This window comes from Lacerta agilis, chromosome 6 (assembly GCF_009819535.1).
Source record: "Lacerta agilis isolate rLacAgi1 chromosome 6, rLacAgi1.pri, whole genome shotgun sequence".
Classification (NCBI taxonomy): Eukaryota; Metazoa; Chordata; class Lepidosauria; order Squamata; family Lacertidae; genus Lacerta; species Lacerta agilis.
The window spans coordinates 76,619,262-76,645,795 of NC_046317.1; the positions used below are offsets into that span (position 1 = coordinate 76,619,262).

A 26,534-nucleotide genomic window follows, 5' to 3' on the forward strand; every position below is an offset into this window, starting at 1 on the left:
ATAGCTTCTACTTCTCAACTAAGTTTAAGAACAACTAGGTTAGAAGGAGCAGTTAGAAGGTTACTTCCTTGAGAGTTTAGAGGAAGTAGGAAGGAACAATTAATGAAGAGAAACCAAGGCGTTATCAATCCAGTGGAGCAATGACCTCTTCTTCTGCTAAATGTTTTGAAGCAGGAGGTTGTTTTCTGCAGTCAGGCTACCAGGTGGTCATTTCAGGTTTGCAATCGGGGAACTGAGGGCAAGAGATCTCCTTTTAGGCTCCTTTTTTCCTTCTAGGTTGCAAGGATTTCTTGGATATGAGGTGGCAGGGAATACCATAATGATATGCATTTCCTGGAGCCCTGACTATTTTGTACTCTGTCTAAAGACATAGGCGGAGAAGGGAAATGGGTGGAAAGGGGAGGAGGATGAGCAAAGCTCGTTGAATCTGGACTGACGTCAATTGAAAACAACAACAGCAACAAAAATCCATTGGCAGCTGATGTTAACAACAATAATATTCCATGAATCATGTTTATACAACATTAATATAAGCAGTCTAAACAGGTATATAAATGAAATGGATGATGATAAGCTATGTGTGCAGACTTAACCAGCTTTATAACCCCATGGTGTCAATATGCTGCCATTTATATCTTGTTATTATAGTCATACCTTGGTTTTCGAACAGCTTAGTTCTTGAATGTTTTGGCTCCCGAATGCCTCAAACCCAGAAGTTCCAGAAGAATAAGATAAACCCCTGTGTACAATCTGAGTACTGTAACTAAATACATCCGGTGAGACAGCATTCCGGATAAATACACTGTTTCGACGTGGTCTTCTTCAGTATATCACTATAAAGAATGTTACAGGTGTGTAGCCGTGTTGGTCTGCCATAGTCAAAACAAAATAAAAAAATTTTCCAGTAGCACCTTAGAGACCAACTAAGTTTGTTCTTGGGATGAGCTTTCGTGTGCTTCTTCAGATACTATAAAGAATAACAATATATATATAACTAATCATATGAAGGACAATGACCAGCATAAACAAGAGTCCAAATAGTCCAAAATAATATTAAGTATGTAACCACTACTGCCTAACATAGGAAATAAAGAGCCTGATATACACAAACTCAACCACAGGTGGTTCTCTAGTAAATTATGGAGCAATGATTTTGCTATTGTGAGAATTAATTGTGAGGTTCTGTTGCTTTAAATGTCTCATTGCTCCATAATTTACTAGAGAATCACCTGTGGTTGAGTTTGTGTATATCAGGCTCTTTATTTCCTGTTAGGCAGTAGTGGTTACATACGGCTATGACCACTGCTCCAGAGAAGATGTATGTACATTAAGGTATGATATTCTTATTTCTCTTAATATTATTTTGGACTATTTGGACTCTTGTTTATGCTGCTCATTGTCCTTCATATGATTAGTTATATATATTTTGTTATTCTTTATAGTGCTATACTGAAGAAGACCATGTCGAAACAGTGTATTTATCCGGAACGCTGTCTCACTGGATGTATTTAGTTACTCAGATTGTACAGCTATTATTACTTTGCTGCAAATTATAAATACATATTGTGCCCATCATTCATCGGTCTATGTGTTGCCTCTTTTACACTCATGCCCAGAAGTGACTGTTCCGGTTTGTGAACTATTTTTGGAAGCTGAATGTCTGATGGGGCTTCCGTGGCTTCTGATCAGCTGCAGGAGCTTCCTGCAGCCAGTCAGAAGCGTGTTTGGATTTACGAACGTTTTGGAAGTCAGACATCCAGAACAGATTCCATTCTACTTCCAAGGTACGAATGTATTTGCATGAAATGTATTATCATCGCCTGGATTGTGGAATTGTGTGTTGGGGCTAGGGTGGGCTGAGTCAGAGTTGCGATGTGCACAAGATTGTGCTTTAGGTGAGGCGACACCACTCTAAATCTTTGTGTTCCCCATTCACAGAAAACTGAGCACCTGAACACTCTGATGGGTCAAAGCTTTTCACGTTTCACATTGTGCTTTTCTCTCTTTCTCCTTTTAGGTATCCTCATGGGAGCATTTATAAAAATTATAGAAGCTCAAAAGCTAGCCAACTGGAAGGTACTCCAATAACATTTTAAACTTCTTTTTTTTTACCATTTCTTTTATGCTGCGCTTAATTTGAGCAAGCAAAAGAAGTGCCACTTAGGATTCCTTGCTTTGTATCCCTGAAGAGGACGAATCTTGTACTGGTCATCCCAGCCCAACAAAAGAAGCAGTAGCAGCAGCAGCTAGTCCAGGGGACTCGGAAAGGGGAATGTAGTTGCCTGCACCTACCCTCACCCCTGCCACACAGGTTTTAGCACTATGAGAGATGTGTGTCCCATTCATAATAATTTTCTAGTTGCAGCTCATTTTCCTTCCCGCAGTTCAACAGTCTCCTCTCTCCCCCTCCCTCCCTCCTGCCCAGATGCAGGAGAGGATAGGAGGCAGGCAGCGCAAGTTGTCACTTACAGTTCCGACATAGCTTAACTGGGCACTCTTCATCTCTAGCCAACCTGGAAATGCTGCTAAAAACGATCCGAATCAATGAATGAAAAATAAAATTCATTCAAATGCCAGAAGCTAAAAACTGTCTAGCATGTTCCTTTAAGGCATGTGTATGCACAGGGGGAGTGCGGGGTTCAACCCTACCTGTTTTGGGGCACACCAGCGGGTACCGGCTGGTGCATCTGAACCAAGCAGGATTGAACTCTGTGCAACAGCCACACCTTCACATGACATCACGTATGGTGTCATACAAGACATAAGTTGTGGGGCAACTGGGCATGGTTTGGGGGAAACTGCCTTGGCGGGCCAAGTTTGGTCCATGGGCTGAACGTTCCCCACCCCTGCTTTAAGTACTGCCTGCTCCCAACCAGCCCCATGCTCTTTTATACCTTTAACTACTACTTTTTATATCTCTGAAGCGTCTATTGGGCTTCAGTTTCCCCACTACAGGCTGCTGCAGTTACAGAGTGCTTTGACCCACTCCTTTTTTTGTCTAGTTTCAGAAACAGCTAGGGAAGGAAGTTTGCATGCAAACAGATCAGTGCTAATCAAAGTGTTGTCCGCTTTGCCTAACTGCAGCTCTCCAGAATCTCCCAAGAAATATTTTGTGGTCCTTGTTACCTTGAAAGACCTTTAAACTGGAGGTGCTGGGGATCTTAGTTGGAGCAGCAGACATCATTACTTTATGGAATTGCCTTGCCCCAGGATGTGGGGATGGCCACCAGTTTTGATGGCTTTGGGAAAGGATTAAGAGGTGTGTAAAAGCGATTACTGTCTCCACCTCATGAATTACCTGGGGGTGGGCATTGCAAAAGGTGAGTGCTATAATAGAGTTTTTTACATTAGGGTGGGGATGGACACCTTGGTCCTTAATCCCAGCTGTATTAACGTATTGGGTTCTCTGTTTATTTTTATGGGCAACTTTCACTTCCGCCCTGGTGCAAAATAGCTCTTCACTGTGAAACAGGAAATAATCTGTCTAGACAATGAGATAATTCTCTCTACTTTTTATATCACTATATCTCTTTATCCACACCCCCTTTTCCAGCCATTTGATTCAATTCCCCATCCCACCTGTAATGGTTATATAACAATACCTAGTTGCTTAGATTTCTTTTTTAAGAATCATAATAAAAAATGTGGTCTACTTCAAATCACGAAATGTGTTCAGCTCTTTTTTTTAAAAAGGGTTATCAGCACTTTACAAGCCTGATATTCAATTGGAATGATGGACTTTAAAAGTCAGCACTTAAAAAATCTGCAGCCCTATGTAATTTCCAGTACAAATGTTGCACTTGTAAATATAAAATGCAGGAGAAAGCCATGAGAAATCGACAAAATGGTTTTGCTGATGTCAGCTTGCAGCATTTAAAAAACAGAAAGTGTGGCAAATGACTGTTTAAAACCAATTTGTCTGAGTTAAGCATTTTCCCCAACACCCACAAAATGTGAGCTTTTAAGCTCCATCAATTATATTAATATCAAAGATTTGCAATATTTGGAGGAAAAAGCAGCTGTTAGTCCTTCCTGTATAGCTTTGTGGATCACTGAATAACTTAGTATTTGAGAATTTGACCTGGAGCCACAATTCTGAGTTTCAAAACGTCTTACTATACCCTCCCTGATTCCCCATTCTGCCCTAGAGCCACTATCTTGTCCTTCATTTTAACTATGCAGTATCTACCTGACTCTTGTTCTTGATTTCCTTTTTGACCCCTCTCTATTGACTAGTTCCTTTGCTATTGCCTTTCTCCCTGGTGGGATCTCCACCTGTGCCTAGGTTACCTGTTCGGGCTAGTGAGCCAACCCTGAAAACACTTGAGGTTTCAGTGCTGGACCATTATAGATTGTGTATTTTATGTAGCTGTTTCGCTTAGTGGGTTTGGGCAGAAAAAAGGGAAGCGGGCTGGGAAGTATCTATTGCTACTAATTGATCTCTATGGCCCCTGAAGAATGAGTGTGAATCTGTTGCTTGGGCCATGCAGCCTCAGAGAGTTGGTTAGGGTGCCTCCGCTATTTTGTGTGTGTGTTTGGGGGGGGGGGGTTCTGGCACATAAAGCTGGAACAATTAAAGTGGATTAAACTACTGTCACTCTAGCACCACAAATCCACTTGAAAAAAGAAATCGACTTTTTGCAGTTAGGAAAGTGATGGGGAAATCTTGAACAATGTGGGATGAATGGATGATGAAAGGGAAGACATATGAACACCCTGCAAGCAAATCAGGATGAATGTTCATCACCTATAATAAAGTGCAAGTGTCTCTGCGTCTAGTCCCTGTGTCCGTGGGATTGCGCTACTGCGCATGTGCCCCACGGACAGCTGTTGGGACTTGGAGCGCAGAGACGCTCGGCGCGTGTTCCCGATGTTGCTAGGGCAACAGGGACGCTATGCGCAGAGCTGGCTACGTCATGCGGCTCTTGCATTGTTAGAAAAAAAAACGAGATAAGCGAGAGCCACTCAGTCAGCTCTGCGCATGTCCCCGACGTTGCTAGGGCAACAGTTTGACCACATATGTTCTAGCTCCCGTTAATTTAACGGGGTTAATGTACTAGTTGTTACATAATATCCCCACAAACAGATGCTCAGTAAAGATCAGATATAATCTAACAGGTCAGAATGAACACTCTTTCTTTACTGTTTGTCAGAAAAAGGGAAATCTCTTAGCTCTGGACCAAGAAGTGACCATGCTGCTTTATAGTCCATTATAGTTCATCAATAAAATGCCATTACGAGTATTCCCAGCTGATGGTAGGTGTCGTGACTGGGCTTTAGGAAAGGGGTGATACCTGTGGATTGTAAAACATGTGGCATTTAAGACTTCTTGGTCAAAGCAAGCCTTTAGAAACATGCTTACTTTCTATAAGGAACCAGTGCAGATGCTGAGCTACAAGAACAATGTATTTCCTGTATCTCATGTCTGCCTGGAATTTCTGCACCTGTTGTGGCCTCCACACTGTGGAAGGAGAACTTTCCATAGTATGGAAGCCACCTTTGTCAATGTAGATAGCACACGTCTGTGACAATCAGTGATCGAACCTATCACAGTTCCACATCCTCATTAAAGTTCCACTTATTATTGATTGCATTTCTGATTCTGAAAGCCAAAGATAAGAATGCTTCAGTATTTCCTATTGTGAAATGTAGTTTTTTGCGGCACAGTAGGCTCGTTTTCCTTCGCTATTTATTTGGGTGCAGCAATTCAAATTGTGCTTCCTTTTTTCAGTAATTTAATGAAAGGCAATTTAAAGGTAATCCTGAAGATGTTTGCTGTCCTAAAGTCCTCTTCATGGTGGGGAATGAGGCAGATTAATATAAAATTCCTTTCCTAGTGTATTTGTTTCTTAAAATATTCCCATTTTGGTAGATGCTTCAAAAAAGCTGGAGTTGGGTTTGTTTGTTCCAGATGTGCTACCCTTCTTTTTATTACAAATTTTGAAATTCCCTTCTCATATATCATTTTGTCTGCTGTATTTTACAGGAAGAAGAAATGTTTCGCCCAAATATGTTTTTCCTTCTTTTACTTCCACCAATTATATTTGAATCTGGGTATTCATTACACAAGGTAAGAAATCGTAGATCCTTTGTAGCTATGTTTGTGTCTTGGGCAATGCTGTTATTACAGCTACATTGGAGTTGACAGGAGACATTCACTAAAATTTCATCATTTTATGTCAAGTGTATCTGAGGGTTGGCTCACACATCACTTGGCTGGAAACTCTTGGGAAAGACAGAATGTTAATTTCTCAACATAGTATCTCAGTGATGTGATGGGCCATTCATACAAGTTTGAACAAGCCCTTAAGAGAAGAACTTGGGTGATCCTAATATTGAGGCTTGTATCTTTCATTACCATGCCTTCATTACTTATCCCTTGATCAAAAGAAGTCAAAACCAAAGAGCAATCTAGTTCAGTCCTTTCTCCCCTCCCCTCCCCACCCCACTCCACTCCACTCCACTCCTGATCATGAGTGTCCCCCCGTTGTGATTTAGGGTGGGAAGGAAAGACATGAAGGCAATGGTGCTTGGGAAGGGAAGGGTTAAAGTGATAGGAGTTGATTCCTATGAGGGAGAGATGGACCACTTGGAAGAAAAAGGCTAGCCTTGTGCCCTCCAGATCTGGGTGGGGTTGATGGGAGTTGTAGTTCAACGTTGCATTAATTAATGTCACATTTCCTTCCGCCAAGTGTAAAATCTAATCAACTATTGTATAAGAAAACTACTTGATGTCAGCGGAGGGGGGGGAGCCAGATTGATTTTCTGGAGGAGACTTAGCAGGAATGATACGTGTGCACATACTTTTTGCTTAAATCCATGTGAACTTTTAATTCCATTATTAATGTTGCGCAGAGCTTGTAGTATCATTGTGTGGCAAATCATTATAGTCATAGGGATCCAAACGAGAGCTAGATCCTTCGTAAGCACACCAGGAAATGGATTATAGAATCATAGAATCTTAGAGTTGGAAGGGATGCCAAGGGTCATCTAGTCCAACCCCCTGCAATGCCGGAATCTCAGCTGAAGCATCCAAGGCAGGTGGCCACCCAACTTCTGTTTAAAAACCTCCCTGGAAGGAGAGTCCATCACCTCTTGTGAGAATCTGTTCCACTGCTGAACAGCTCTTACTGTCAGAAAGTTTTTTCTGAATGTTTAGTCGGAATCTCCTTTCTTGCAACTTGAAGCCATTGGTTTGAGTCCTACCCTCCAGATTAGTTTAATCTAGTTTTGATTAACAGCAATAAAGTAAGCTGCATAGAATGAGATAGACCAAATCCCTTTCCGGAGACAAATGGTACAATGTGTGACATGAACATAAAACTTATAGGGCGTAAGATTTCATCCACATTGTTAAATCTCAGATCAAAGCAAAGGGGCCCAGAACTGTCTTTTGACAGGAAGAAATAAAATTTCCTCATTCATCTTGCTTTGTTTGGTTCCTGCATCATTTCTTATCCTTTTGAAAATTGTTTTCCCATTTGATCAAAGGAAAAGTAGGAATATTTTTGGCTTGCTACAAAATCACATGGGGCATAATAGTCCCCAATACAGAGAACTGAGCACCACAAAAGGCTGTCCTGCACCTGAGCTACAAAATGCTGTCCTGCATCTGAGCTACGGTACTTAAGATTTGTTACTGCTAGAGAGGAAGGGGTGGGAATAGGGCAAGGATGGGGAACCTCCATCCCTCTAGGTGTTGCTGAAGACTCCCAACTCCCATCAGCCCCAGCAAGCATGGCCGATTGCCAGGAATGATGGGAGTTGTAGAATGATGGGAGTTGCACCTCCTTGCATCAGCTACACAGGCAGTTTGTCGGGCAAGGTGGGTGGCAACAATCTGTTCCACCAGCCAGTGATCTGTTTCACCTTGGAGAAAACCCTTTTTCTGCACACTGATTGCTCTCATTGGGGTGGGGCATGTAAGTGCCCCAGCAGCTTTAAAACCAAACAGTTGTGAATGCACTTGGTTCTTTGTTTGCTCTAATAGAATGAAAAAAATGTCTGCACTTTGCAATTAGCTTCTAAGAACATGAGATGCTAAGCCTTCCTAAAAGTCAGCGCCCCTGGTTCTGAAAGCCCTGTCTGCTAATCCTAGCCATGCATGGCTGAGCTCTGTTTGCTTACTCGTGGGCAAACACATTCTGTGCTTCTCCAATACATTATTCTTTATTATTACTTCATGCGTTCAGAGGCTGAGCTTCCAGGTTCCAGATCTGAACCCAGATGATTCCTCACTCAAATTTAAGTCCTCTCTAAACTCACTATTGTTTATTCCTCCTCTCCACCTGTTTTTAGGGCAACTTCTTTCAGAACATTGGCTCCATCACTCTGTTTTCTGTGATTGGGACAGCAATTTCGGCTTTCATTGTCGGTGGAGGAATTTACTTCTTGGGTCAGGTGAGACCGCCTGAGTGCATGCGGTTTGTTGTGGTGTGAAATATTGGGCTGCTGCCAGGGGCTGGGTCCTTTGACCCACATACAGGATTGTGGAAAGAAATGGCTGAAGACGCGAGACTTTGTGGTGATGGAAAGATTGGCAGACGTGCATCTCAGACACACAACTAGCAAGCAGACTTGGATCAACATAGTGTTGGGCTGTGATGACATTCTGGGGGGGTATGCCCCTGGCTGATTTGTCAAGCAGATCAGTGTAATGTCAGATGCAACCTTCAGAAATCTACATTCCCTCTTGGACTGAATGTTGCATCGTACCAGGATCAAAGTGTCTTTGGTGATGTTGATCTAGGAATAGGGCCAAGCTGAATGACATGAGGGATTCAGTTACAGGTGGGTAGCCGTGTTGGTCTGCCATAGTCGAAACAAAATAGAAAATTCTTTTCAGTAGCACCTTAGAGACCAACTGTGTTTGTTCTTGGTATGAGCTTCCGTGTGCATGCACACTTCTTCAGATGAGGGATTCAGAAACAAGAGAACTACCTTCCCACAGGGGCAAAAAGCAAGGGAGAAATATCCAGAAGTGCTGAGGAATTTTTTTTTTAAATCATTTATTTTTAGATAAGTTTCATAGGTGTGTGTATACAGAAATTTTAGAGTAACTTGATGGCCTATTAGAATATTTCCCTTCCTTTTCCTCCTGATCACCCCCCCTCCCGAACCTGGGCATTCATAGAATTATAGGATTATAGAATTGGAAGGGACCATGAGGGTCATGTAGTCCAACCCCCTGTAATGCAGGAATCTTTTGCCCAGTGTGGAACTCAAACCCACAACCCTGAGATGAAGAGTTTCATGCTCTACTGACTGTTCAGAAGCACCTTCAACAAGTTATCATCTCCATCTTACACATTACAGATATTCAGCTTTTCATGCTGACCATGTTGGTATTTTACATGAGAAAAAAACAGCCGTTGATAACCAGTGTTAGTTATACTCTGAGTAGGCCCACTGAAATCAGTGGACCTAAGCCCATTGATTTCACTGAGTCTGAGTATGACTAATGTTGTATACCACTCAGTAGTTGCTCCTCTACCTTCTGCTACTTGAAGCAGCTACTGTATTCTGAACCACAGACACTTTTAATAAATCCCAGTGCAAGGGGAAAGAAAGCAAAATTTTCACACTGGGGAACTCCTGGTAATTAATTACACCTCAGCAGGGACTGAATCCTTACCTAGCATCATGGTTAAGTCAACCCTGCCCTAGACTACGATATCCCAGAGGGCCATTGTACACAGAGCAGAAAGAGTGAGACTTTACAATGTGTACAGCAATCTTTGCAAGGAAGCCATTGTAAATCAACTTTGCATTTCACTCTTACCCCATTGCGTCAATCATTATCGGCGGAGACTTCAACGCCCGAATAACCAGACAGACATAGATTGCCTGTGCCTACGCCTTTCTAAAGATCGCAGATGTAACCTCTCAAGGCTCTACCTAGCCCAAGTTGCAAAATGGAGGGAATTGCAGATTTTAAACGGCCTCAAAGAAGGGACCGTCCTGGGGAATACACACATCTCTCCAAAGCTGATGGAAGTGTCATAGGCTACATTTTGACTTCAAGATTTGCGTATGACCATGTCACGAGGTTTCAAGTGGGTCATAACATAGAGAGCGACCATCTCCCTCTAATCTCAGCACTTGAAGGCCAGCCTTTCGAAAATGGCATCCGCAATTCACAATATACCCCTCCGGTGAACTTGGGCACCCCAGCTCCTAAAAGAATTAAATGGTCCCCCATGCTGAACGCAGACTTAAACCTCCTCCTTCGACCACCGAATCTAAGGAACATTCACTCTGCCATTGTCTCGGCTGATTCAGCGACAGAGGCCTTAGAGCTTTTCAAGACACTTTCAGAAAAGTCGAAAACTCATCTATCAGTGGTGATACAGAATCCAGCCACAAGAAGGGAGAGGGACCCAGCAAGCTGGTTTGATGCAGAGTGCAGACAAACAAGGAAGCATGTGAGAAGGAGTTACCACAAATATAGGAAAACTGGGGCCCCTTCTCATCTTACTGCATTCATAGCCATTAGACGGAACTACAAACAACTACTAAAGAAAAACAAAACAAAACTCAGAGCGCACCGCATGGTAAAACCTGATTAAGGCCTCGCATGAGAAAGATCCATCATGCTTTTGGAGTACTATCTCCCGCCTTTTGGACCAGGAGTCTAACGGACTCATATGTACAGTAGAACCACGGGAGTGGTCTCGATACTTTCAATCATTATTCAACGATGAGGTAGCCCAGCCTAATAAGCTGAACATTCAACCAGAGGCCCTACCGCAATGGCCACCCGTAACCAAAGAGGAGATAGAGAAATTGATCGCACAGTTAAAGAACAACAAGGCCCCTGGCATAGACTATATTCCTGCAGAACTTTTGAAGATTAACATCGGGTGGTGGGCACCTTTGCTGGCGAAACTATTCTCCCTCATTGATTCAACAGGTCTCCTCCCCAAAGGGTGGGCTGAGGCGATAATTGTCCCAATATATAAAAAGGGCCCTACATCGAACCCGGCGAGCTACAGACCCACTAGTCTTCTATCCATCCCCAGCAAATTATATGCAAAACATCTTTACATCAAATTAACCAGCTGGATGGACGAGGAGGCCATTTTGGCCGAGGAGCAAGCTGGATTCAGGCAGGGCAGATCTACCATAGACCACTGCTTTGCTCTTGCTCACCTCATCGATAAATATGCCAAGAAACCCCGTGGGGTCTTATACGCAGCCTTCATAGATCTGAAGGCTGCCTTCGATTCTATCTCTCGAGTTAGACTCTGGACCAAACTAAATACATCCAGCATGGACAAATGACTATTATTCTTGATCAATGGCCTATACAAAGAAACTGTGCTGTATGTAAGATCCTCCACAAATGGCCAACTTACGGGGCCTATATCAGCTTCTAGGGGGGTCAAACAAGGCTGCATTCTAGCCCCAGCTTTATTTAATCTATACATCAATGACATGGTCAAATTTTTAACATCTTCGGAGTTCCATGCCCCCAAGCTGGCTATCAAACCAATCTCAGTGCTCCTCTACGCAGATGACGCAGTTTTACTGTCCAGAACCAAAATAGGCCTAAAAAGGCTGTTGGGAAAATTCTCGGACTATTGTAAGAAAGAGCAGCTGGTGGTAAACCATGAGAAAACCAAAGTCTTGGTTTTCGCAAGGAAACATAGATTACACAGCTGGAGCATGGATAACCACCAGATCGAGCAAGTCAAAGACTTCAAATACCTGGGCATAGTTTTCCAATCTTCAGGGCTTTGGGATGTACATCAAAGATGAGTCAAAGAAAAAGCTGCCCAAAGTGCAAAGATGTTATCCCGCTTTTTCTATACAAAGGGCCATAAATATATACCAGCAGCCCTCAAAGTCTTCCAAGCCAAATCGCTGGCTCAGTTACTCTACGGGGCCCAAATCTGGACAGGCAATCGCTGTAGCATTCTTGAAACTGTTCAGTCTAAATTCCTAAGGCAGATTTTTGCAGTACCACCGTGTGTCCCAAATGCTGCACTGCGCCTGGAGGCAAGCTTTCCCTCCGTAGAAACTCGATCCTGGCTAAGAACCTTTAACTACTGGCTCCGTATAAACCTAAATCCTTCCGGCCTTCTACCCTTAGTGTTACAAGGCTCTCACAAAAGCACGTGGTCTAAATCAGTGCGTCAAAAACTTCTCTCCTGCGGTCTCCACCCACATCAGCTCCTAACGATGGGCCACACTAGGGCAAAGAGCCTAATTGGTCAGTGTCTAAAGGACCTTGAACAACAAAATAATCTGGCGATTATAAAGAAACGCTGTCCTTGGTACGCCTTCTTTTCCCCTTCCCAGTTTGATTCTTTGCCATCTTATTTGCACAAATTAACCATTCCAAAATTCAGACGTGCCTTCACGCTAGCTAGATTGGATGTGCTGCCCTCAGTGGTACTTGAGAGCAGATTTCAAAAGATCCCAATCGGAAAAAGACTCTGCCCCTGCGGAAACGGCAACTTGGAAGCAGTGGATCATGTCCTCCTGTCATGCTCCCTCTATAAAGATCTGAGGTTCGAATTTAATACTCCACTCTTACTCACTATCCCAGGCCGTCCATCTGTGAATACATTGTTCTTTCTCTTATCTGATCAAAATGAGCTGACAACAACAAACGTTGCTAGATTTATTGAGGGTGCAATGAGATTAAGGCCCACTATTTGAATGACAATCATAACCATTTGATTGATCTTTTTAATTGTTTTTAATTGTACATTGTGTATCTTTTGTTGCAATGGCTGTTGGCTATGCGAATAAAGTTTTCAGTCACTCATTGTAAATCAACTTTGCATTTCACTTTCACATTGTGTTCTTTGACAGGCTTTTCATTTGTTTGCCAAAAAATAATAATCATAATATCGTTTCTGCCATTTAGGCACCCAGGCCAATGTATAAAATACTGTTACAATCGGGAAGATAAAAATGTGGTATTTTACACCTTGAATAAAGTCAATCATTGCAATAAAATGTCTATAAATTTACAATTGTAAGCCAAAGCTAACAAAATAAATTTCAGTTGGGACAGATGCACGGTTCTGCACTTAAGCAGGAAGAACCAGCTATACAAAATTCAGCACCCCCTGCCCCTCCTCTTATGCTCCAAGCTAACTGATCGTTGCGGTGCCCCTGAGGCTCTGCACCCAGAGTGACTGAACCGGTTTTGCGCTCCCCTAAATTTGCCTCAGCATGGTCTGGCTTATTCTGTTTTCTGAATGCAGGATCATGGCTTGTTTCTTCCCAAACAGACCACAAGGGAAGCCACTTAGTGCTCGTAGTTTGAGTGAAACAAGGTTCGGGTAACACAAGCCAGACCCCACGGCTTCTTTCCCAGTAGGAGTGGAGAAGGAGCATAGTGCTAGCGATTTCAGTGCCATAGCTTATTTTAACCACGATGTAATGTCATAGGAGGACCAGCCCATTGTCTCAGCTTTTTCAAGTGGTCATACATCTTCCTTGCTTTTGCCCTTCAGATCTGTTTCTTGTATAAGAGCTTGCTTATATTATGAACATTGCAAAGTATGAGCAAGTAATTTGCTTGTTCTGCTTACGACTCATGCTTCTGCAAGCAAATGTGCTCTTTACTATTGCCTTGCAGATATATTTTAATTAATTCGGATCTTCCCCCAGCCCTCATTAAAAGTGTTGTATAACCTAAGTGGGTAGCTTGGTCTCCTCATTTGAGCCCCTTCACCGATCACAGCATTGTCGCATTCATTGTCCCATACCAAGTTTAAGTCTTGCATTTACCCAGACATGTTTCCCAATGAGGCAAATAGCAGTTTCAGGAGAGAGGATTTATTTTAGGAAAATTGTGTAGACAAAAGGCTTAAGCCCCTTCCCTCAGTGCTATTACCCCAATCTCCCTCCTGCCCTCAGTAGCTGCTTCTCCCTTCCCCTTTTAAGGAAATACCAGGATATCTATTAATAGATTTCTTATGTCTTGCCAGTTCGATTCCAAATGTGCCAAGAAAACCACCACCGCCCATTTTTGCACCCTGTAATTTATCATTCATTGTAGTCAGCAGGGGATCAGTCCTTCTGATTCACCTCAGTAAAGCATCTCTTGACCACCTCATTCTCCATAGGCTTCTATGATCCATTTATTTCTGTTAATGTCCCACTCGTGCATTTTATGTTAGCTGTGATTCCTGCAATGCAGGGGGTTGGACTAGATGACCCTTGGGGTCCCTTTCAACTCTACAGTTCTATGATTCTATGTCATACTGCATTTTATTCCATTTTATGTTAAGCATGATGGGCAATATATAGCCTTCCGTGGCCCTCTTATTTTGTGCAATGTGCTCTTGGGAAGGCATGGGAGACCTCAGGCCCAGGGGCCAAATGCATCCTTCCAGGCCTCTGTATCTGACCCTTAGGACTCTACTCATGCCAGGCCCCCTTGGCCCTGCTCTGTGTCTACCTCAATAATGTGTACTTGAATGGGGCATAATTCTCTTCTCCTGTTTGCCGAAATGGAGGGTTTGTCTGCCTGTCTGCTCCTCGCCCCCCTCTCTGGCACTTTCATGGTTAACTTCTGTCACACCCTTTGCTCCACCCACTTCTTGCCTCTGGCTCCTCCCACCATAGGCATGCAGCCTTCAGAAGGTTAGCCAAGATGAAATATAGCTCTTGAGCTGGAAATGTTCCACCAACCCTTCTCTAGGTGTCAAAATAACACTTTGTCAGAAGCGAACCAGCTGTAAATCACACAGAGTAGGTGAAGTTAACTCTTTATTAGAAAAACAGGATCTACACAGCAGTGCCAGGCCTAATGAGCATAGCAAGTCCCTTCAGTTGGCCTTGCTCCTATGAAGCAGTTGCAGAGACTAAAGGTCCCCACCTTCCCACAGCTGCCTAAGTCTCCTCCTTTCCAGGGTTTACCCCAGGCAATCTGAGACTCTGCCGGCATGCCTATCTGTGCTCTTCTCGTTTCATGCCTCTACTGGTCCTGGGGGACCAATGGGGCGCAGAGCTGATCACAGCAAGAGGAAGAGACCCCCACGCTTCCTCACTAGCCTGACTCATCTCTACCTCTTGGCTTCCCTCCTGTTCTGCTTCAGCTTATGATTCTGGACTTCTCTCTGCCACATACTCTTCCTGTTCACTAAGCCCTGTTACCTCTTCATTTTCTGACATCTCCTCCTCCCAGGCTTCTCCCTCTGACCACTCGTCGTTATCCCCCCACCACTCCCCAGGCTCTGAGTCTTCTTCCCTTGGGGATTCCCTAGCTGGTTCCCCCCACCATTCCTCTGCATCCAACCAGTCCATGACACATTCATTAGCATTTAACTTGTATGCATTGGAAAAATTAAAAATTAAATAGAGGGCAGAAAGGGGCCAGGTGTCCGGGAAAAGGGACTTTGTCAATCCCACCTACTATTGAACCCAATGTGTTTTGACGATTTTAGCTATAGACACATAAATTGTGGGATTACTGTACTCTCTAATACTATACCTGATCCTGTTCTGGTTCATTTTTTAAACAAAAGCACTGTAGCAAGCTGTGATGCTTCCTTATACTTCACTGAACAGTAAATTAAGATTCTGATAACCTGTAATGCCAAATAGTTATCTGGTCTTCAGTGTTCTCAGTCTTTTACAGAATCTGCCTTTCACACTTCTTGGTGGCAGTATATAAATTAATTAGGATGTATGAGCTGCGACTTTAAGTGTTCCAATTTGTCAGAATTTTCTAGGATGCATGCCTCTTTCATGGCACAAAAATACAGTGTGTTTTTTTAAGCACAAGTGTTAATTTTTAAAATCTTTTTTTCTGTTTCCGTTGCTTTCCCCCCTCTAGGCTGACGTTATTTATAAGCTCAACATGACTGACAGGTAAGCTTTTGGCAGAATCTGTGTCATTATTATTTGTGCAAGAGATTCTTCAAAATGATACCTCTTGATGAAATTGGTACTTATTTGAAGAGTGGTTGGTAGATCCTTGAAAGGTGGGAACCCAACTATTTGCACAGCTCATTCCATGCTAATTCAGTTCTTAACTATGGCTAATGTGGAAATTTGTGCCAGGGAGGGCAGGGGATGTGGGAGAAGGAGGACACAATTCTGTATAGAGCCCTTCCAGTCTATTAATTGTGGATAAGAAGTCACCTTAGTTTCATCTGCACCACTTTGTTCTGTGTTAATTATAACGTTTTAGTTGGCTTGTTATTAAGCATCATTTAATAGTGAAGCTTTGTGTCTAAAGAGAAATGGCATGGGTAACCATTGCAAATACTGCTCCCTTAGGGAAAGTGGGGCATTTCCCCACCTATCTCTAATCTACCCTCAACCAGCCCCCACTTGCCTGCCTTCATACCTGCAACCAATCCAAGGAGCAGGACTGCCTATCGACTTCTTTCTTCTTAAACTCTGTGTTACGCTTGTAGGTCTCAGCAGAGAAGTTGGCTATGCCTGCCATTGCCTCAGGCTGCACCTGTTGTTGGTCTCCTTGCATTCTGCCCTACCCTCCCAGGGGGTACAAGCCACTACTGCTAAATATGGGGGACGTTTGATCAAAAATATGTACTTGCAAAAGCAGAAGTGCAGCTGCTGAGAAATCTGAAAAGCAGGTGCAAATGATTTCTCAGCTTTTGATTATCACTGGCGAGATAATGTCTGCCGGTTTTCACTCAGATTTGGGAAGTTAATGGGTAGCAGAACTTTCCCAGCTGCTTCTTTCTTTGTTAACTTCTTCTTCTTCTTCTTCTTCTTCTTCTTCTTCTTCTTCTTCTTCTTCTTCTTCTTCTCATTATTTGTACCCCACCCATCTGACTGGGTTGTTCCAGGATGCTCACAACCTTCATTCTGAATTAGTAACATGGTGAGAATCAGTTCAAAGTGAGACACACACACACACACACACACACACACACACACATATGATCTGGTAATAGTTTAATTCACTTAACAGATTGATCAAAAGGATTTTGAAAAGGATATTGCCACTTAGTTTTTGGCATCAGTTGCCTTCCGATGTGAAAAGTCACTCCTGTTAAAACTCTTTTTTTTTTTTAATCCATTGATGCATCCCAGGACTGCTCGGCGATGCTTATTACATGCACAGTAGCATTAAATAGTTTGAAAACAATGCTAACATTTTTGTTTATTCCTTTTTGTACAGCTTTGCTTTTGGCTCCCTGATCTCCGCTGTCGACCCAGTAGCTACTATTGCTATCTTTAATGCTCTCAATGTTGATCCTGTACTTAACATGTTGGTCTTTGGGGAAAGTATTCTCAACGATGCTGTCTCAATTGTGTTAACAAAGTAAGTACATGCCATAATATTCCTCTGTGCTTGTCAGGGAGTTGTGATTTTTGGCTGCAGCATTTTGCTGTCAGACCCCCCTTTGACTCCAGATAACATGTGAAATAGCCCTATTCCCCAAGTGTACTTAGCTTTATGGCCTGATGATTTGTTTATAATCCCAAGGGTCTCAGCCTTCTAGTTTTATTCACTCCCAATGTCCTGACCTGCCTTTTCCCTTTGACCCCTGCTTACACACAGAATGCTTCCCTTCCACATTCTCACCTGCCTTGTTGATCAAAGGAAGGAGCACTTTCTTTTTTCATAGATAATATTTTCCAAGGAGGCAGGATCTATCCAGCATTGTAACGCGCGCACACACACACCCATTGTCCGGGCCTTCTGCTGGTGGGTTTATTCTTAAAAAGTGCGTCTCCTCTTTGCTTAGACATATTCCCATCTATTTTGCTGCAGCAAGCATCTTCCTGGCTTATTTTGTACCATTGCTCTTAAGAGCACCACAAAAAGCAAATCTAGACTTCCAGATTATTGTTATTTTTTCAGTAGAGTTGTGTTTTCCCCTGGGGGTGGATTGCATCAGCACTTGATTTAATGCCTCTTGACATTCTACTTGTTATATCACAGTAAAAGCATTTTAAGAGCAGTTTCAACAAAGAAATAGAGGTTGATGATATATTTTTTTTATGGTGCGGAGCTTGCAAGTCATAAGATTCAAATATGTAGCCTCTTTCCTTGTCCCTTTTTTTTTAATTGTTCCCAGCACAGCAGAAGGCTTGACAAGAGAACATACGTCAGATGTGAGTGGATGGCAAACTTTTCTGCAGGCCTTAGGTTACTTTCTGAAGATGTTCTTTGGTTCCGCAGCGCTGGGAACTCTGACTGGCCTTATTTCTGCAGTAATATCCTTCGCTTTTAGGTAAAGTAAAGCAGATGCACAAAGCAGAATGCCTTTCCATTTTAATAATGACCCTCGGTCATGTTTCATACGGAGATTATCTTTTTTTAAAAAACAAAACCCAAAAACCATGAAAGCCTTTTTGTTGGCATTCTGTTTCCTCTCTTCCATTTCGTTTTTAATCGTAGCAGTGCCAGTGGGCAGCAATTTTGGATCACATTAAACCGTTGATTTTCTATGCAGCTCTCATTAAGGCATAAGCTACTGTATAATAGCTCATTGCACATACTAATAGAGGGGTATAAATATGCTGATTGTTTGCTGTGCTACTCCTAATGCATTAATTCCATTTTCAATAATGGGTCATTTTTGTTAGCATATGCTCCAGTTTTCATATGTATAAAACATTCCGTAAGCAAATTAGGGACTCTGCCCCACCCACCTTGGGGGCCTGGTTGCTAAAATAAGCATACTGTACCAAGGGTTGCAGTGTCCAGCATTTTGCAAGCACAAGGTAAGCTCACACAACTGATTTCCCCCTTCCCCTCCTAAGAACAAAGGAAGATTCCTGCTGGATCATGCCATCGATGCAAGCAGAGGTGCCAGGTTGCCCCCAAGATTGGGGAGGGAGGCTGTCACGCATTGTGTGCATGTGACGCAATGTCACACACGTCTCCTGATGCCATGCAGGCTATTGCAGCCTTCTGCTAGGCCTCACCGGCCCCTGCAGCATCTCCGAACACCGCACAGGTCAGTGCAGCCTTCCACAACATTGTGTCATGCCCCCTAAACATTGGGGGGGGGGCTGAAACAAATATTAAGGGGGCTGAAGACCCCTCCACCCCCTAGAGTTGGTGTGCCATGATGCAATATTCTTCTGCCCAATTTGGGGCAATTCCTGCCCTCCCATCGTAGCCTCATATGACTCAATGCTTAGTAAGTTGTCCTTCAACTCTTGGGGGGGGGAGGGTTTTTGAGGGTGCGGGGGGAGGGGAAGGGGAAGATTAATTGTGCAGCACTGCCCCAAAAGTATATACGGCTTGTTGGGCCATCATTCTCATTCATTAAGGATTTATGTAAAACTGAATTGGCTTTCCATACTAGCTTGAACTCCAGAGTCCCTCCACTAAAGCCGCAGCTAGGGTTGCACAGATTGTGTCTCCTTTGTGCTGACATAGTCTTGCGTTTTTAATGGGGCTTGACCAACTGACTTCATCTTGCAAAGTCAGGGAAGTGCAGGTAGTACGTAATTCAACACCAGTTAAGCAGCTTCAAAAGATACCTGGAGAAAAAAATTGGAAAACAAGCTGGCGATTTCAAAATAGTGCAGTGCATGTATATTTCACAGGCAGAGTATATTTTTAATGCAAATAAAGAAATAGGTTTGTTTGTTGGTGTTTTTTTAAAGTAAACTTTAGCCAAAGGGTCTTTTTCATGTCATTCCTAATGGAAACACTGAATGGGGTTGTTTTGTAAAATTAAACCTTTGTGGTTGAGCTGGGTTGGTGGGAAAATGACATTTTCATCTTTTGATCATTGACAGCTGATAACTGAAGAACAAAAATGAGGAGGCGAGTAGTTCAGTTTCCCTTCTATTAAATTTTTCCATTTCAAAAAGTAGTACCTTAGCTCTGGAGCATAATAATGTGTTAAGGCAGAAGGCAACTTACATTATTTGTTATCATCATACAGCTGAATGATTTGGATGAGAAATGCATGTTTCTGGGTCACAGGCTTTCTAATAATTTTATTTATTTAGGTAAAGCATTTCTTATACTGTCCTTCACCAAACTGATTTCAGTGTAGTTTGCAAGGTGAAAAGCACAGGGGGATATCCTACTAAGTCATATTTGCAGTAGATCCACTGAAATTAATGGACAAATCCTTGCTTTCACCTTGTGGCGAATGAGGAGAGAACTTAGCCAGCCACTTGTCCCAGTTCGGACAACATGCTAGGGCAAACCTTGGCTTAGTGCCACGTGGCATCAAAAAGGACCAGTGAGGAGCAAAGTGGCTGCAAGCTCCTCTCCAGGAGCCTGGACAGTTGTGTGATGTTGATAAACCGTGATTTGGCCTAGTGTGTTGTGCAAACCAGGCATTTGTATGCAGAGTGGACCTGCCCTGCTTCTTGGAGCCTTTAAAATTCGATTCTTCCAACAGAGCATCACCACATGGCAGGAAAACAGCACCTTTTGTTCTACCTGAAACTATATCAGGCATAGCCTATGTGGTGCCCTCCTGATGATGTTGGATTACAACTCCCATCATCCATGTTTGCTGGGGCTGATGGGACTTGGCTATCTGGAGTGTACAACATTGCCTGCCCCTGCACTATACAGCATGTAGAGAAGAATACAAGAACTCTGCTTTGCAGTATCTCATGGGTCCTACAGGTGAAACTCGAAAAATTAGAATATCGTGGAAAGGTTCATTTCTTTCAGTAATTCAACTTAAAAGGTGAAACTAATATGTGAGATAGACTCGTGACATGCAAAGCGAGATATGTCAAGCCTTTATTTGTTATAATTGTGATGATTATGGCGTACAGCTGATGAGAACCCCAAATTAACAATTTCAACTTTGGGGTTTTCATCAGCTGTATGCCATAATCATCACAATTATAACAAATAAAGGCTTGACATATCTCGCTTTGCATGTCATGGGTCTATCTCATATATTAAACTCCAGTAGCTAATGAAAACAGTTGCTTACATAAATGGACTTTTCCACGATATTCTAATTTTTCGAGTTTCACCTGTATATATTGGTTCACTATGGGACCTCCACCCCCAGCCCTCTTGTTCTCCTCTGGTCAAGAAAGAACTGTTTTTCTATTTGTCCGATTTTCCTGCTCCCATATCTTTCTTTTATTTTGCTTAACTCTGATATTAACGTGCTGAAGCATATTGATTTACGGAAAACTCCTTCCCTGGAGTTTGGAATGATGATCATCTTTGCTTATCTTCCCTACGGACTTGCAGAAGGCATTTCTCTCTCAGGTAAGTTGCAAAACAAATAAGCCGAAGGCCTCTTTGAGATTGTCAAAAAGATATACAGTCTGTTGGGATCGTCAGAACTTTCTGCTTCTTCAGCATATTTCTTGTCCACAATTTTCTGCAAGGGCTGTAGAGCTCATGCGCCAATATTTGTTCTAGGGGGTGTTCGGTCATCTTTATTCTCCTGCGTCCGCTTTGTTGCATCCAAATAAAAAGCTCTTATGCTACTTCTGGAGGTTGCTTGAGCTTTAGTACGGTACATTCTGTGGGGGAACTCCACAATGGGGAAAATGCACTATTTCAGATCAGTGCATGCTTTTGTTCTACCCTAGTAGCTCAGGGTAGAAGGTAATACCTAACCAAGACTAATGCCTTGTTTATTTGTGTCCTGGAACCCAACCTCCAGTCTGAGACTGAAAGAGAGGGGATGGATAGTGGGTTTAAATCCTCAATACATATAAACCTGGTGTTGCTCTGAGTTAATTTTACCCAGGGGAAGGAACAAGGTGGGGTGTGTACTCAGGCTGTACATTCTAGGTAGAAGAAAGAACATCTGTACAAGAGCCATGCGTTGTATGAAGTTGATACTCAGGTAGTATAAATAAAGTGTCTGTTCTTGGTTGAACTTAGGCATGTCTATAGGAAGAGAAGACGAAGAAGCTCTCACCGTATTGATGGATCTAAGCCTGCTTCGTAGTTGGTTCCAACACTTTTTGCTCATAATGTAACCCGTGTGGTTACATTAGCCTCAAGGCCAATGCAGCATTAGCACCAAGGGTGCTTCAGGAAACCCAGGTCCCTTTCCAGAGTCTGATATAATGGAACATTGGAACACAATCTCCTGTTTTTAACACCAATCCTACTCTCTTCCCCACCCCCTACCCCCGCCACCAAATAAGGGATCTTGCATTAAGACATGGAAGGAAATGCATGTTTAATCATCATAAAACGTAAATGTACTGTATTGACTACTAAGGAGCCTAAGCACTCCTCTGGCCATTTCTCTAAAGCATCTGGGGTGTTGTGACTTGACATAAGTCCATTTGCATTTATTACAATCACAGGTGGGTGGGTATGAAAGATTACAGTCAAATAGTGGTGGTTTCTGCATATAGGATTAGAAACATCCTCCCTCATTCTTTCTACAGATACTTAAGAAAACTCCCATTTGATTTGCCACAAGTTTTATAGTTGTTGTTGTTACATTTCTATCCCACCTTTCCTCCAAGGATCTCAAAGATGGCACATACAGTTCTTTCTCTGTTTTATCCAACAACCCAGTGAGGTAGGCTAGGCTGAGAGACAGTGACTGGCCCAGGCTCACCCAGTGAGCTTCATGTCTGAGTGGGGATTCGAACCCTGGTTGCCCACATCCTAGTCTAACGCTCTAACCTCTGCACCACAGTGGCTCTCTGATGTGCCTGTTCCATCTAAGCCTGCCTGCCATTCATCTCAAGCATCAGAGCTTGAAATCCATCTTGCTTTTCATGTAAGAGGTGCCCTATTCCTTCCCTTTCTGGTTGTTCTTTTATGATTCCATAGGAGGCATGATGGATGACTGATAACAGCTACACAGTGAATCTAATTCATCTAAGGCAAACATGAAGCAGCTCTTTTGATGACCACTTCCATTCCACTTAAGATGGCAACACTTGTGTATTGGCACATACAATTTAGAGTGGATTTTAAAGCTCTTCCCCATCCTGACGCAACCCCAAGGATTCCCATGAAATCTGGGAAACCGTGGAACTATTAATAATTAGAAATTTGGAGCCCATTCAGTGATTTAATAAACACTTAATGAAGTGTTAGGAAATACATTGGGCAAATTGAGTTATTACGTAACTGAGCATTTTTTTTAAATCAGCCAAGGGATTATGGAAACACTGAGGTTTACTGAGCCTGTCAGCTACTATCAGATCACTATCTGTGTTCTAATGCTGCAGAGGCTTGGCCCCTTTTTGTGCCTGTAGCCCAGTCCTGATTGCATAGGAAGTTTTTCATTTCTTTTGTGCAAGCACTTGCACATCTGAGTGAAATTCCTCAGAGTTTGGCAAATGCTGTCTAGGTGGAGTTTGGTGACATGTCATGTGCGATCTCACTTTTGTGGATGGTACATGTGGTCATTTCACTACTGGAAAATTTCTCAGCCTGCTTCCTCCAGCTCTGTGAATACATAGAAAGTACACAGGGACTTTGAATCAATGGGCTTAGCTTTAAAACCATAGTTCAGGATCTTCAGTGTAATTTCAGATGGCCTCTGTGGAAGCTTAAATGAGTTCACCTGCTGAATGGTTGGCGAGATGCCTTTAGTTTGATAAATCACAAGTTAAAGCAGTAAATATATAAATTTTGTTTTAAAAATTGAAATCTTTAAAAAAAATAGTCTCTCAAAACTAAGTTACTAAGAAGCATCAACTCGAAAAATTTTGGGGTTCTGTAATTATAATCGACTCCCAACCTTGACTCAAAGTCCCAAACTACATACATATACGTATACATACATAGAATCAGAGCTGGAAGGGACCCCATCGATCATCTAGTCCAACCCCCTGCAATGCCAGAAAACGCACCTATACGGGGATCAAACCTGTGACCTTGGCGTTATCAGCCCCAAGCTCTAACCAACTGAGCTGACTGGCAAGGCTATAATGCTCAAAGTAACTTGTTTGAGCCATATTCTTTTCCATTCCAGTTCAACCAACTTGTAGCCAAACCTCACCAGTCCTTTGAACTGCTTTTGCTAAACAAGGTACTCAGTTATAGTGCTTTCTGGGTTTCAGTGGGGTTTCACCCAGGAAGCCTTGTGCCACAATAAATGTGCTCATATTAAAGGGGCCACTTCAGATTCTGCCCCTCCCACCCCCAGAGCTGACTTATTAACAGCATTGAAGTGTGCCTGCTTAAGAGTGAGAATATTGTCGATGATGAAATGCAATATATTCACAGACTAGATGCAGTCCAGTGTTATCTGCTATCCCAGAAAATGTTTTATTTCCTTCTGGGTTTCTTGCAAGCTTTCCCCCCCTGAAATCTGGGCAGTGCATGCTGAGGAAGGACAGATGGTGCCGTTTCCTGGCCTATAGATGTTTTGATTTATAGCTCTTCTACCCCCAAGGCAGAAAACACATGGATTCAGCCTCTCATACGGTGATGCAGCTCGGTAGCCTGATCCAAAGTGCCTTAGGAGCTCCAGCACAAACCTGAGACTTCGTCATAAGCAGGGGCTGCCTCCCATTAATCTCAAAGATGCCTAAACATCAGCATCCATCCTCCGAGCTGTCTCCCATTTTGAAAGGAATAAGGAAGCCCTTGCATATATAGGAGCTTCTGTGCTTTTAGAGCTCATAAAAATGTCCTTTAAGTCTGACAGTGACAAGTTTGGCTATGTTTGCACAGGTTGAACCAGATGATTGAGTCGCCTTTGGCATAGCTGTCAACTTTCCCTTTTTTTGCGGGAAATTCCCTTATTCCAGCACTGTTTCCCATTGCAAAAAAAGGGAAAGTTGACAGCTATGGCCGTTTCCCAATGCAAAAAAAGGAAGGTTGACAGCTCTGTCCTTTGGCAGCTGGCCAAACTAATTGTAAAATGTTGATGCAACAACTTACACCCAAAGGCTCACTCCCTGATTTATTTTCCCCGTTCCCTATTCTGCGTCACAGAACAGTGTTGATGTTTTGCTAATTGGTCTGGGATGAGCAAGAACTGGGGGAGATTTGTAAGGTTTGTGCATTGATACGTGAAATAATATTTATCTGATTTGTGCTGTTGTTTCTGCAGGTATCATGGCTATCTTGTTCTCTGGCATCGTGATGTCCCACTACACTCACCATAACCTCTCGCCGGTTACACAGATCCTAATGCAGCAGACACTGAGGACCGTTGCTTTCATGTGTGGTATAAGCTGTCTTCTTCTTGGTCTCCTAAATCTGAACTTCAGCTATTCAAACGTTTCCTGATTATCCACATACTCATGTAGATCTCATGTAGCTATAGACTGGCTTGCCATTATTATTAGAGTTGTACCTTGGAAGTCGAACGGAATCCGTTCCGGAAGTCCGTTCGACTTCCAAAACGTTCAGAAACCAAAGCGTGAGTACCAAGGTGTTCGGCATCCATGGTACGGCTGTATTAATTTATATGCCGCCCATCTGACTGAGTTACCCCAGCCACTCTGGGCAGCTTCCAACAAACTGATACTCAATAGAGCATCAGACATTAAAAACTCCCCTGAGCAGGGAATTGTTTCTCACATTTGTATCCTGCCAGGCCTCCATGGAGCTCAGGGCAGTGTGGCTAGGAGTTACTATGCACAGCTTGGTGTGTGAGAGCCCGTGTCGCATAGTGGTTGGAGTGCAGGACTAGGACCCAAGAGGCCAGGGTTCGAATCCACACTCAGCCATGAAGCTCAAGTATTGTTAGGATCGAATGGCAAGGAGGAGAATCCTGTGCCCCACCTTGAGTAAGTAGCAGTGGTTTCAAGTTATTGTAAGAGTCCTGCTGGATCTAAGGAACCTGCGGCCCTCCAGATATTGTTGGAGTCCACCTCCCACCACACCCCACCAGCATGACTGGGAATGATGGGAGTTGAAGTCCAGCAACATCTGAAGAGTCACAGATTCTCCGTCCCTGATCTAGTCCAATGTCTTGGACATCACTGCATATCCAGATGTTTCTGGGAAAGCCAGCAGTGGGGGCATGGAGGTGATGTCTCGCCTCTGCTGTTATCCCTCAGCACCTGCTAATCGCCTCTCCTGCCTGTGAACCTGGACACTTAAGATACCTTGGGTAGCAGCCGCTGCCAGAACGATCACATCTGAATTCATCTCACCACCGTTTAAAGCCATTCAGAGACATGAATTATAGGCAGAGAGAGAAGGAGAGAGAGAAATGTTCCTGTAGCCAGGGGAGTATCTCCTCCACACATTTCCGACTTACTAATACGGAGTCTGCCAAGCAATCTAAAGTCACCTTTACTGCCAAACAGGATAAAATGTGCAGTAAATCTTTTTCTCTCCCTCATCCTCCGGGCTCTGGCTAAGACTTGCCACAAGATTGATAACAAAATAGATCTCTTTGACTCCTTTCCCCCTCTAGGCTATTTTTAGATTTACCGTATATACTTGAGTATAAGCCTAGTTTTTCAGCACATTTTTTGTGCTGAAAAAGCTGCCCTCGGCTTATACTCGAGCGAGGCGGGTGGTGGGGGCGACGAGAAAGAAGCCCTTTCTCTCCGCTCATGCCTCCACCCGCTCTCCCCAGTCAATTATTCCTTAAGAAGTGTACAAGAACAGTGGTTCTTTACTCTCCCCAGGCAGCTTGTTCCATTCCTGAACTGCTCGCATAAATGCAAACTTGGCAAAGGAGGAAGAGGAA

At 43.1% G+C, this 26,534-nt stretch overlaps 1 protein-coding gene across 1 annotated transcript in view; it reads left to right on the forward strand.

The window, feature by feature from the left end:
• The window catches only part of SLC9A8 (solute carrier family 9 member A8), a 58,865-nt gene that overhangs the window by 23,770 nt on the left and 8,561 nt on the right, over positions 1 to 26,534 (forward strand). The window contains exons 4-11 of the mRNA XM_033153519.1: positions 2,018 to 2,076; positions 5,987 to 6,070; positions 8,299 to 8,400; positions 15,803 to 15,837; positions 17,123 to 17,266; positions 18,027 to 18,165; positions 21,055 to 21,160; positions 24,939 to 25,055. Of these exons, the coding sequence (XP_033009410.1) occupies positions 2,018 to 2,076; positions 5,987 to 6,070; positions 8,299 to 8,400; positions 15,803 to 15,837; positions 17,123 to 17,266; positions 18,027 to 18,165; positions 21,055 to 21,160; positions 24,939 to 25,055 (786 nt within the window). The remainder of the gene's footprint in view (positions 1 to 2,017; positions 2,077 to 5,986; positions 6,071 to 8,298; positions 8,401 to 15,802; positions 15,838 to 17,122; positions 17,267 to 18,026; positions 18,166 to 21,054; positions 21,161 to 24,938; positions 25,056 to 26,534) is intronic.